We start from the raw sequence: 13,898 nt of genomic DNA on the forward strand, positions 1-13,898 counted from the left end.
TTTATATTTGCACACTCTTGCTCCGCCCTCTCCCGTTCCTGGAAATGCATTAGTTCTGGTAACGTCGTGATTCAAAAAAAAAAATCGGGCGAGTTGCCAGAAATGGGAAGTGTCTAAAAGTACGTGCCTTTACGGATATTGATTACAGGCTGTTCTCGGAGAGTTTGATTCAGTGTTTTCATTCTCAGAGGGTGCAGGGAAATTATTGCTATTCCTCCCCCCTCCCCCCTTCCCATTCGCCGTCGATTAGCCCTTGCTGAGAAGGAATGATTCACATCATGAGCTTCGTGTCCCCACTCACTCCGTGTTTGTTCCATTCACACTGTGCGTTGCTTCTAACCACGCCGCCCGCTCTGCTACTGGGAATCCTAGCGTACAACGACCCCCCCTTTCCCTCAGCACACCCCGTTTTAAGAGACAGACACCCCCTCCCTCCCGGCATTAAGACCCGCACCTTCCCCCCTCGGCCCCGCCATTGAAATGCTGCCAAACTCTGTCAAAAGTGAAGCCAGAGGGAAGATAGATAGACACACCACACTGGAGTAACTCAGCGGGTCAGGCAGCATCTCTGGAGAGGAGGAATAGACGAGACCCTTCTTCAGACTGAGAGTCGGGGGGGGGGGGGGGGGGGGGGGGGGGAATTGGCTGGGGGTTAAAAACAATATAGGTACAAAGAACCCTAATTAAAAGGTACAAAGAAGTTAGAGGGATCCCGGTTTTTAAAAAAATCACACAGTAAACACTGAAAATGTCCCGTAAGACTGCGACCCTGAACTGTAACGCGTGCCGTTCCATCTGCACCGGTTCACATTCTGTTTTAGTTGGGGGTTGGAACATGCATGCAACTATCTGACAAAGCGCCGAGCTCTCTTCTCGATCCCCGCATTGTGCTGGAGATCGGGTAGCGCCATCACTTGGACTGACACCAAACTGCACGCATTCAAACCCAGTGCCGCTCGCCCTTTTGCACAAATTCCCGTATACAGTGGTGTGCGTGCGTGTGGGACGTCGGCTTCACCCTATCCCCCTTTTACTGAAAGGCTTCCATCAATTTAAACCCGTTACCAGAAATAAAAGGGGAGACAAAAACACATTAATTTGCGTTGCCGTCAAGAGTAAATAATAAAGCCGATAAATAGTTTTTGTTTTAGGGAGTCCTTGAAAATTTGAAGCGAGCCCAAAAACTTCAGCTGGCTTCTTCCCGCATTCACTTCATTGGGGTTTGTTGTGGAAAACCCTCGTTTGCCTTCCAAGAAGGAGCCGTTACAGTCTCCATCTCTAACTGGGAACAAAAGGAGTTTCCACTCTCACGTTTCCAAATATGTACTGGGCTTCTGGGAACAGCAATTGAGCAAACACCGAGTGATAAGTGAACATATGATTCATCCCACTTCTCGGGACAGTGAATGGGCTAAATGGAAGTAAGTGGTGGTGGTGGTAAACAGCAGTTTCCACTTGTCAAAATATGGCCATCTTTTCAAGTCACGGTTTCAGTTTATTTTGTGAAAGGAAGTGATTTTCATTTTTTACTTACTTAGATGAATATATTTTCCCCAAAAATTTTTTAAATTAATTTCCCCAATACCAGTGCAAAAATTCTGATGTCCTTAGTGCAACCAACAGTGCGTCGTTGTTGAGGTTAGTGTTGTGTGATGTTCTAGGGTCCGATGATTGTTGGGAAGAAGCTATTCTTGAACCTAAGATAGAGGCAAAGCGTTGGAGCAACTCCGTGGGTCATTATCTCTGGAGAAAAAGGATGGGTGACATTTTGGGTGAGGACTCATTTTCGCCAGAGATGGTGCCTGACCCGATGAGTTACTCCAGCACTCTGTGTCCACCTTTGGTATAAACCAACATCTGCAGTTCTTTGTTTCCCGATTGTTTAACCTGGTGGTGACGGATTTCGGACTCCTATACCTTGTTCCTGACGGTAGGAGTGAAATGGGGTAGTGGTCAGGGTGGTGTGTGTCTTTTACACTTATAGAAGTACCCGTGGGTTGATAAATAAAGATGAAAGTGAACACACACACACCACTGTATACGGCATTATACATGCATAATAAACTTTAGATTGAAATGCCCAAAATCTAGAGTTGTTGTAAAATGGATGTATTCACCCAGCTGTGTTTCTACAAAAGATAGACACAAAAAGTTGGAGTAGCTCAGCTGGTCAGACTGCATCTTGGGAGAAAAGAAATAGGTGATTTTTCGGGCCAAGGCCGTTCTTTCAGATAGAAAAAAGATCTCGACCCGAAACGTCAACTATTCCTTTTCTCTAGAGATGCTGTCTGACTCGCTGAGTTACTCCAGCTTTTTGTGTCTATCTTCGGTTTAAACCAACATCTGCAGTTCCTTCCCAAACATGTGCATCTACAAAGAAAGCAACAAGATGTAAATTCAATTAATCAGTTCATATTTGAGATTAATATGCCTTTCAATTGTAAACATGATCAAATTGGTTTAAAACCAAATGTTATTTACTGTAACTAAAACGTTTCAGAATGGCAGCTCAGTAACTTGCAACTTGTGTCAATGGTGATGTTCCACATTCTTAACCATATAAAATAGAATGTGCAAGATTGTGTAATTTCAGGCCAAACGTGTTAAATGTTTATTATCCTCACCGTTGACGTATCAAATGCTGAAACTCAACACTGTTAAATCATAAAACAATTGTAAAATTAGACTATTACCTCAAGTAAAAATACATGCTATTTTGACTCAATGTATTCCCTCAATGCTGCCTCGGCAAGGCCAGCAGCATAATCAAGGATGAGTCACACCTATGGCCACTCCCTCTTCTCCCCTCTCTCATCAGGCAAAAGGTATAGAAGTAAAAACGCACACCACCAGATTCAGGGACAGTTTCTTCCCAGCTGTTATAGGGCAACTGAATCATCCTTCCACAACCAGGGAGCAGTGCTGAACTACTATCTACCTCATTGGTGACCTTCTGGCTATCCTTGATCAAACTTTGCTGGCTTTACCTTGCATTAAACGTTATTCCCTCATCATGTATCTATACACTGTAAATGGCTTGATTGTAATCATGTATTGTCTTTCTGCTGACTGGTTAGCACGCAACAAAAGCTTTTCACTGTACCTCAATATACGCGACAATAAACTAAGCTGAACTGAATTATTTTCTCAAATATTTCAAACTAAGCAAGTATTTAGAACCTCCAAGCATTTAAGTCAAAATATGATGAAAAGTACTAAATTACATCCGTAAATCTTCTCTGTCTGTATCTGCATCCCCTCAGTCATATTATGGCCATCACAGAAGAAGCTTCCTTTTATTAGTTTTGTTCATTGTCACGTGTACTGAGGTGCAGTGAAAAGCTTTTGTTGCGTGCTCACCAGTCAGTGGAAAGACAATACCTGATTACCTGATTACAATCGAGCTATTCACAGTGTACAGATACGTGATAAAGGGAATAACGTGAATAAAGTGCAAGATAAAGCCACTAAAGCCCAATCAAAGGTAGTCCAAGGGTCTCCAATGAGCTTGATAGTAGTTCAGGACTGCTCTCCAGTTGTTGATAGGATGGTACGGCTGCCTGATAATAGCTGGGAAGAAACTGGGAAGAAACTGTCCCTGAATCCGCAGATGTGCGTTGTTATACCCTTTGAACTGCTGTGTTTGTTACGGGTTCTATGGAACTATAAACTGATGTCTGCATTCACCAAATAAAGAAATGGTGAGGTGGAATGCTCTATCTTTGCTTACCAGGCTAACACTGAAACATGCAGTGGCCTGTTTGTTTCCTAGTTCCTGCTGGGAAATTATAGGAATCATCGTCAGGAAGATATGCGTGCAACTCCAAATTGGCCAACTTTTATCAAAATTTACCAAAGTTCTATGCTATGGGAAACCAGGGGACTTTTTTTTAAATAAAACCAATGTCAAAGAAACAGGCTGGAATATGAAGAAAATGAGAGCGTGTACAGGAGATTGACCAAAGGTCTAATATTGACATCATCCGTTTCCACAAAGGTTTTGTAGTCTGACTTGTCCACGTGCCGATATACACGAATCCCTTCACGATCACAGCATTTCAGTGAAGTTTCATGCCATGGGTCAAAGTGGGTTAGGGTGCATGGCCTTTATTAGAAAGAAACCAAGTGCGGAGGGGACATTCAAAAGCGAAGGATCTGTGCCAATTAATTGGCATGGGAGTGTTTCTTTGGTATTAAAGGGAGAATTTATGTGACCATCTGAGCAGTTTGAATAACAATTACAGACAGACCTGAGATATAAGAAACTCCAGGTGCTGGTTTTGACATCAATAACCATCGAACCATCTGAAAAAAAAAGAAGGGTCCCGACCCAAAAGGTCACTTCTCCATATTATCCATATTTGGCCACTTTTCGGAGCTCCCGCAACGGCAACTTCTTCCGCTGTAATCGCGGGGTTTAAATTCGGAGCGGGGCCTAACATCACCCCACGCGGCTTAAACGGTCACAGGACTTACCATAGTCCGCCGGGGGCTTTAACATCGGAGCCCCAGTTCTCCTCAACACTGCAGTTGGACTGCTGGACCGCAGGAGAAAAACAAAGGGAAGAGATAAGACTTTGCCTTGCATCACAGTGAGGAGATGTTGGAGATGGATGTTTGTGTAAACTGTATTAAGTGTGGGTCTTGGGTTTTTTTGGGGGGGTTTTTGTAATGTAAAACTGTAGAAAATGCAATTTTGTTCAAACCAAGTTGCTTGAATGACAATAAAAGGCATTCTATTCTATATTGTTGCCTGACCTAATGAGTTGCTCTGACACTTTGTGCCCTTTTTTGTAATCCAGCATTCGCAGTTCCTTGTTTCTACACAAAGTTCTGGAGTAGCTCAGCGGGTCAGGCAGCATCTCTGGAAAACATGGATCAGCGACGTTTCAGATCAGGACATTTCTTCAGACTGGCTGTGGTCGGAGAAAGTTGGAAGTGGAGGGGGGGGGGGGGGGGGGGGGGGGGTTGGTGGTGGGCGGCAGGACAAAGCCTGGTGAGTGACAGGCAAATACAGGTGAGGAGGGTTTATGATAGGCAGATGGTTGGGCAAACGCAAGAGTTGAAGGGACAAGAAGTGTGAGATACGGATAGAAGAGATATGAATTGTGAAGCCAGAAGAAGGAATATAGGTGGAAGGGAAGAAATAGGTGTGGATCCAGGTGGGACATTGGGAGGAGAAAGGGAGGGGGAAGGGAAGGGGTGAAAGGGGGGTGGGGAGGGTGGCAGATCTGATACACATGAGACAGGAGCAAACACCAAGGGGATTTGTGGCCAGAACCAGAGACAAAGCAAATTGCTTGGAAGTTTAATAATTGCTGAAGTGCTATGTAAGAAGGTTGAGAAGACTGTACTTTATGTACTAACACTTCCTATTATATTAATCACGAATAATTCATTTTTAATTTATTTTGTTATATTACTTGAAAAGAAGAATCCTCTGCTCATTGCAAAACTGTAGAGGAAACTGTAGAGAAAGATAAAGTGGGAGCTCTGCCCATTTTATTTGTACTTTAATGCAGGTGCTATCTTAGAAGATAAATTCGGTTAATAAATAGTGTGCAATTTAGCCACTTTGGTGCTTTGTGTTATTTCGGGAAGAAAGCTGTGTTGAAAGGAATGGTATGTTGAAGCAATTGGTTGTTACCTTGCAATCATTTGTTTAATTATAGATAGACATAAGGAAGTTATTATCCTTGACAATAAATCAAAGTGTATACTGTAAGTTATTCTATCTTAAGTAGGGAGTGACTTCTCAGATATAATTAGTGGTTTGTAATGAAAAGCTGATTATAGAACAGAATTTGTCAGAGCAAGCAATAAGCAGGATTACACAATGCATATACTGTGGGAAAGACTTAGTTGCATCTGCAACATTTGATTCAATGCAATGTATCTAATACATGAATATATATGCAAGTCCTTTATCCCTTGGGTTCAAATGGACAACGGATTAAGGCAGATCAACCCAAGATGTAAGGTTCTTTAGTAACTTGTCAGTTTCTTTGTTGAACTAAATTAAGGCGCATGTTGCAATCAAAAGCGCTTGAACAATTGGTTGGGAAGAAGAAAGACGACTGCGCCTCCTTTTCAAGAGCAGCCAGATTGTCAGCATCTGCGGCTTGCCGATGACCAATGACCATGGTTAGGCCGGACTCGCTTCCTATCCACCATTCATGATCAAGGGCTTTCCATTTTAAAACCTCTCGAGTTGTCCTTGGCTGAACATCTGACAGGAGTATAGAATGAAGGATGGGGTTTTGGACTTTAGGCTTTAGAGGAACTGAGTGGAAACATGCCCTTCGGTCCACCCAATCCGTGGTGACCAGCGATCACCCCGTAAAATAGCGCTATCCTACACACTATGGACCCGGGTTCAATCCCGACTATGGGTGCTGTCTGTGTGGAGTTTGCACGTTCTCCCTGTGAACACATGGGTTTCCTCCAGGTGCTCCAGTTTCCTCCCACATCCCCAAGACACGTGGGTTTGTAAGTCAATTGCCTCCTGTAAATGGTTCCCAGTGTGTAGGATGCAATGGTGCAAAAGCATAGAACCTGTGCATGGGTGATCGATGGTCCACGTGGATGCGGTGAGCTGAAGGGCCTGTCTCCACCCTGTATCTCTAAACTAATGCTTGAAGGAGAGTGGCTACACCTTTAACTTGGAGAAAGTGAGAGGAGTCAAAAGAGAAGTCGTGAGGGTGAGTTCCGCCAGGCAGAGGAGAGCGTAGCGGAGGGAAATTGAGGAAGAACGAGTCTCGACCCAAAACGTCACCTATCCACGTTCTCCAGGGATGTTGCCTGACCCCCTGAGTTACTCCGGCACATAGTGCCCTTTTGTATACTAAACAAACTGATTGACCCCAGCTTATATTTATTATAAGATTTACTTTTTCTCGTCCTGTCATTTTTTCTCACTATTTTATTGCATTTATTTAACATTTGTCTCCACAAAGAAGAATGTATGGACATAAATGTTAAGATTACTTGTCATTAGTTTACATGCTTGTCAGCTTGACTTGGGCCATTTATCTTAATTAATACATCAGTTTAATCTTTTTTTAAGCCATATGCCTTTGGACATGCCATTTAAATTGAGAAGCCTGAATCACTGCAATCATCACTCAGCAATGAGGCCCTGAACACCAGGGAAAAAGGTTTGTGCTTCTTTTCCACCTCCAGGGTCTCAATTTCCTTGTATCCAACCCAGCAGATCTGGATGAAATGTTCCAGATGTCATCTGACCAGCCTGTACGCTTCATCATAATTTCCTCTCATTTGTTTTTAAGTCTTTCAACTTTGATCATTTTTATTCTCTACTGTTCATAAATCGGAATCTCATTCTAATTCGTCCTAGGCTATTTTACATTTACAATTACATTTTTTTGTTTAACTTAATGGATTACTTTGCTCTAGTCTGCAACAGATGTCATCTGTCAAAATGATGACCGGTACATAATACAGCCCTCGTTGTCACCTTCCCCTCTGCTAACAATGATCCATTCTACATTTTCCTTGATCTTTGTCAGATTCCCTTTGATCCCTCACTTTCACACCATTTAGCATCTCCATTGTTCCCTTTGATCCCTCGCTTTCACACCTTACCCTTCCATAGAAACATAGAAAACGTAGAAACACAGAAAAATAGGTGCAGGAGTAGGCCATTCGGCCCTTCGAACCAGCACCGCCATTCAATATGATCATGGCTGAGCATCCAAAATCAGTACCCCATTCCTGTTTTTTCCCCATATCCCTTGATTCCTTTAGCCCTAAGAACTACTGTAAATCTAACTCTCTCTTGAAAACATCCAATGAATTGGCCTCCGCTGCCAACTGTGGCAGAGAATTCCACAGATTCACAACTCTATGGGTGAAAAAATGTTTCCCCATCTCAGTCCTAAATGGCTTATCCCTTATTCTTCAACTGTGATCCCTGGTTCTGGACTCCCCCAACATCCGGGACATTTTTCCTGCATCTATCCTGTCCAATCCTTTAAGAATTTTATGTGTTGCTATCAGAAACCCTCTCATCCTTCTAAATTCCAGTGAATACAAGCCCAGTTGACTCATTCTTTCATCATATGTCAGTCCCGCCACCCCGGGAATTAATCTGGTAAACCTACACGGCACTCCCTCAATCGCAAAAATGTCCTTCTTCTTCCATATCTCTATGTCTCTCTTTCTGAAGAAGGGTATTTTAAATGCTGTCAAAGTACCTACCTCAACTACCCTTTTGCAGAGAGACACAAAATGCTTGAGTAATTCAGTGGGACAGGCAGCATCATTAGAGAAAAGGAATAGGTGTCATTTCAGGTCGAGACCCTTCATCAGACAATGTTCTGGTAAAAAGTCTTGACCTGAAATATCACCCATCCTTTATCTCCAGACATGCTCTCTGTCCCGCTGAGTTACTCCAGCTCTTTGTGCCTATCTTTGATTCAGCAAGCCTTACTTTACGGGCACGGTGAATATCAAAGGCTAGGTTATTTCAGAGTGCTTGTCTGGTAAGGAAATCACCTGATATTGCTCCATTGAAAATACTAGAGGGAAATTGGATACGTTCCATTTGAAGGTGTACATTCCAATTTCCCTGAACTTCTGACATACACTATGACTAGGCAATGTGTTTTCTCAAGCTGCAAATCCAGGAAAATTCTGTGAAGTAAACTTATCAGCTGTTTGTTTTTTGCCATCTCACAATATTTAGACAGAGTGAATCATAAGTACCGTATATTAACACCCTCCTTGCAATGTTACCTTTGGCAAGTTACATCTCATCCAGTGGAATCAGTAATGCCCATATTTTACTTCCTAGAAGCAAGGGCGGGCTTTTCTTATTTACTAAACTTCATCTGCCATTTATCAGCCCAGTTGGTTTTTTTTTTTGGTTTAGGGGAGCGATTGCTGTTGAATAATCTATCAATGTGGGCGGCACGGTAGAGTTGCAGCCTTACAGCGCCAGAGACCCGGGTTCGACCCTCACTACGGGTGCTGTCTGAACTGAGTTTGTACATTCTCCCCGTGACCGCGTGGGTTTTCTCCAGGTGCTCCGGTTTCCTCCCAAACTCTGAAGAACGTACAGGTTTTTAGGTTAATTAGCTGTTGTAAATTGTCCCTATAGTGTAAGATAGGACTAATGTATGGGGTGAATGTTGGTCGGCGTGGACTTGGTGGGCCGACGGCCCTGTTTCCTCGCTGTATCTCTGAACTCAACAAAAAATAATCTTTTGCACACGCATAGAGGTAGTGTACAGGCTCATCGCTGATCAGTGCAGATGCAGTGGGCCGAAAGGCCTGTTTCCATGTTGTATCTCTACAAAAATGTTAAATCTAAAGATGAACACCATGGCAGTAAGAACAAGTCAGCGGATGTGTATCCCGGTAAATGCCTCATCTTATAATTTCCCAAAGACTTTCCACCAGGAAGGAACAATGGCAGTAGAAGTTCATAAGTTGTTACAATCTAGGAGCAGAATTAGGCCATTTGGCCCATTGAGTCTACACCACCATTCAATCACGGCTGATCTATCTTTCCCTCTCAACCCCCTTCTGCCTTCTCCCCATAACCACTAATCAAGAAACGGAACACCAGCACATGCAGGATTCCCTCAATCTTGCATACAACTCAGACTTAGAAATATATGGCAATTCCTTCTCCATTACTCGGTCTAAATGGTAAAACTTTCCACCCTACTACTTTGTGCGAGTACCATCACCAAAAGGACTGCAGTGGTTCAGAACATGGCTCTCCATCAACTTATCAAGAGCTATTGAACATGACAGGTACTGGACAAGTGTTTTGGGATTTGGGTCAAACGCGGGCAGGTGGGAGTAGTGTAGATGGGGCATCTTGGTTGGCATGGGCCAGCTGGGCTGAAGGGTCTGTTCTGAGCTATATGATTTAGTTTATAAGTACAGCGCAGAAACAAGCCCTTCGGCCCACCGAGTCCGTGCCGACCAGCGATCCCCGCACACTTACACTATTGTACACACACTAGGGACAATTTATCATGCCCAGTTAACCTGCCAACCTGTACGTCTGTGGAGGTGCACCCGGGGGAAACCCATGCGGTCACAGGGAGAACGTGCAAACTCTATACAGACAGCACCTATATTCAGGATCAAACATGGGTCTCTGGTGTTGTAAGGTTGCAACTCTGCCACTGTGCCACTCTATTCTACGATTCTACTAAGATAGTCCTACCCTTGCCAATGATGCCGTTACATTATAAAAGCGTGCACAAACCGCTGAGTAAAGACTTGGAAAGGAAGCCAGAATATGTGGTGACCAAATGTAATTTCTGTCATGGTTAAAGAATGCATAAACCGTTATTAATAGTGCAGTAAAAGACGCGGACATGGTAATAATTATCTCACGATATTAAAATTAATTGACCTTTTCATTTCTTGAGAGTTTCTAGGGAAGAAATAATCTTGGAACGTCCTTGGACTTCTGCTGTTGTGGAATCCAAGTGCATAGCAGGCAAATACCACTGGACTGGCATCACCGCAATGCAAGTTGAGCGCTGCATAATATAAGCTTTTCATGATGCTGGGGAAATGTCAGGGCAAGCCAGGAATATGAAAACCACACTGCCCGAGTGAGCAATGCCTAACCTGGAAAAAGTAACAGCATGCAATGATGTCAATTATTTATTTTTGCTGAGGGAAGAGAGTTTCTTTCCAGCTACGTTATCCGTGTCGGAGCTGTGACATAAATACCAAGCTGCTAGTTGCAAAGATGAATTAGTTTAGTATGCTTTAGAGACACAGCGCGAGAACTGGCCCTTTTGCTCAGCGAGCCCGCACCGACCAGCGATCCCCCGCACATTAACACTATCCAACACACACAAGGGACAGCTTACACTGATACCAAGCCAATTAACCTACAAACCCGCATGTCTTTAGAGTGTGGGAGGAAACCGGAGCTCCTGGGGAAAACCCACGCAGGTCACGGGGAGAACGTACAAACTCCGTACAGACAGCACCTGTAGTCAGGATTGAACCTGGGTCTCTGACGCCGTGAAGCAGCAACTCTGCCGCTGCGCCACCGTGCCGCCCTGATATTAAAGAACCCTAAACTTTTTTCTCAATCGTCGCTCCGTTTCCTCTCTTAATGCTCTGCTACATCAGTGTTTACACTAAAGATAGACCCAAAATGCTGGAGTAACTCAGCGGGTCAGGCAGCATCTCTGGAGAAAAGGAATAGGTGATGTTTCGGGTCAAGACCCTTCTTCAGACTTCTTTACACTTCTTGTGTGAGCCACGGCAGTGAATGAAAGAAACTTATTTTCATTGAGAGGCATCGCTGCAGATTCTGTCTTACCGCATCGAGTTATGTTTCAACAGTGATCATCACCAGAGAGTTTGGTTGATGCCTCTTTTGTTCTGGCTTTCTATACTGTAACTTTTAATTCAAAATTCACAATGACCATGCCAAAAATTTAGTGCTGCCTTGATTTAGACACCACGCTACATTACATGGATAGAACGTGCAATTACTTAAAATAATAACCAGTCATTATACAATGCATTTAACATAACAAAATATCCCATGATGCTTCACAGCAGTAAAAAAAAGGAACTGCAGATGCTGGTTTACACCAAAGATAGATGCAAAGTGCTGGAGTAACTCAGCAGGTGATCTCTGGAGGACATGGAGTTGTGACGTTTCGGGTCGGGACCTTTCCTCAGTGTTGTCAAACACTGCTGTGATGATTTTTCACTGTGCCACAAACAGAAAGTTTAAAGAACATGACCAATGTTGAGATGATGTTAAAGAACCCTGAATTTATTTCTCAATCATTGCTTTGTTTCCTCTCTTAATGCTTGCTGATGTATAATATATGTGCAGAGAGATCTAGGGAGGGGATTTAAGAACGTAGAACCCCGTCAGTTGGCAGAGGGATTAAATGTAGGAATGACCTAGAGGGTAGAATTGAAGGTGTGTAGTGATCTAGGAGGATTGACTGGTTTGAACAATCTACAAAGACAGAGAAGCAATATCGATTGGAAATCTGGAGCGCAAATGTTAAAATTGGAGCACGTTACAGGAATAATGTTGTCAAGCTTGAAGGGGTTCAGAGAAGATTTATCAGGATGTTGCCAGAACTCAAAGGACTGAGCTATAAGGAGAGGTTGAGCAGGCTATGACTCTATTCCTTGGAGCACAGGAGGATGATAGGTGATCTTATAAAGGTGGACAAAATCATGAGACGAATTAGAGCGGGTAAAGGCACATAGTCTCTTGCCCGAGTAGGGGAATCGAGAACCAGCTGACATAGGTTGAAGATGAGGGGGGAAAGGTTAAATAGGAACCTGAGGGGTAACTCTTTTACGCAAAGGGTGATGGATGTATAGAACAAGCTGCCAGAGGAGGTAGTTGAGGCAGGTACTACCTGCAATATTTAGGAACCATTTAGACAGGTACATGAATAGGACAGGTTTGGAGGGACAAACGCCGGCAGGTGGGGCTCGTGGAGATAGGACATGTTGGTCGGTGTGGGAAAGTTGGGGGCGTTGGGCCTGTTTCTACGCTGTATCACTATGACATTAATTCTGCAAGACATTGAAAAGACTGCAAAAAGCAAGATGTGTAGTTTCTAAAATGCAGAGTACAGTTTGCAACATACAGCTTGTAAACGTGTAGGGAGGTGGGGGGGTCAAAGTATACTTTGCAATAAATAGGGTTTAGGAATAATGTGCAGTTTTCAAACATATATGGAGGAGGGTGGGAGCAATATGTATATTGCAATATGCAGGGTTTTAGGACGAATGTGCAGATTGCAAACTAATGCAGAGGTGGGGGGTAAAGCGTAATTGCAAATGTGCATTTTCCAAACATGGGGAGGTGGGAGCAAAGTAAGGTTTGCAATATGTAATGTTTAGGAATAACGTGCAGCTTACAAACATTTGAGGAGGAGGAGGGGGTAAACTAGTTTGCAATATGTATGGTTTATGAATCATGTAGTTTTCAAACATGGGGAGGGGGGGTGAACTGTTGTTTGCAGTAGGCGGAGTTTATGAATAATGAACAGTTTGCAAACACACTGTGAGGAGGGGGCAAAGTATAGTTTGCAATATTCAGGGTTTAGGAAAAATGCGCAGTTTGCAAACTAATGGAGGGATGGGGAAGCTGTAGTTTGCAGTACGCAGCGTTTATGAATAATGCACAATTTGCACACACATGGGGGAGGAGGGGGTGAACTGCAGTGTGTAGTTTGCAGTGTGTATGAACAATGTGCAGTTTGCACACACACGGGGAGGCGGAGGTGAAGTGCAGGGTGTAGTTTGCAGCGATATCTTTGGTATCTTTGGTTTGCAGGTTTCGGGGATGTCCCAGGCCGGCCCAGCCCAGGGTTCCTGGCGCTGCGGGTGCGGCGATGGCGGCGGCCGCGGTCCACAGGCTGCTCGTGTCCCGGCTGCAGCGTCTCGCCGCCGGCCTGGCCAGGAGCAGGGCGGCGCTCGGTAAACGGGAGCGGAGGTGAGTGTGGCTGCCGCCGGCCCGAGAGCGGCAGGAGCCGGTTACACTGCCGGAGGAGAGGGCGGGGGTGGGTTAGGCTGCAAGGCCGCTCGTACCGCTGGGCCGGTTGTGGCCTCCTCACCCCCTCAACTCACCTCGTCCTCACCGCGCCCCAACCCCCCCTCTCCTCACCTTCTCCCTTCATCCTTCCTCCCTCTACTCTCCTCATCCCCTCAGCTCACCTCGTCCTCACCGCACCCCAACCCCCCCCTCTCCTCACCTCCATCCTCATCCCCTCCCCTCCCCCCTTCATCCTTCCTCCCTCTACTCTCCTCACTCCCCTCAACTCACCTCGTCCCTCTCCTCACCTCCATCCTCATCCCCTCCCTCCCCACCCCCTCCCTCTCCTCAACCCTCTCCTCCTCCTCCATCCTCC

General features: G+C 44.5%; 1 protein-coding gene across 3 annotated transcripts in view; it reads left to right on the top strand.

Moving 5' to 3' along the window:
• The first annotated feature begins 13,083 nt into the window (after positions 1–13,083).
• The window catches only part of LOC129708238 (CDP-diacylglycerol--glycerol-3-phosphate 3-phosphatidyltransferase, mitochondrial), a 30,604-nt gene continuing 29,789 nt past the window's right edge, over positions 13,084–13,898 (top strand). The window contains exon 1 of one of the 3 annotated variants that reach the window (XM_055653872.1): positions 13,084–13,483. In XM_055653872.1, the coding sequence (XP_055509847.1) occupies positions 13,383–13,483 (101 nt within the window). In that variant the 5' untranslated portion in view covers positions 13,084–13,382. The remainder of the gene's footprint in view (positions 13,484–13,898) is intronic. The other 2 variants (XM_055653871.1, XM_055653873.1) reach the window with 2 other exon arrangements.

This window comes from Leucoraja erinacea, chromosome 23 (genome assembly GCF_028641065.1).
Source record: "Leucoraja erinacea ecotype New England chromosome 23, Leri_hhj_1, whole genome shotgun sequence".
Classification (NCBI taxonomy): Eukaryota; Metazoa; Chordata; class Chondrichthyes; order Rajiformes; family Rajidae; genus Leucoraja; species Leucoraja erinaceus.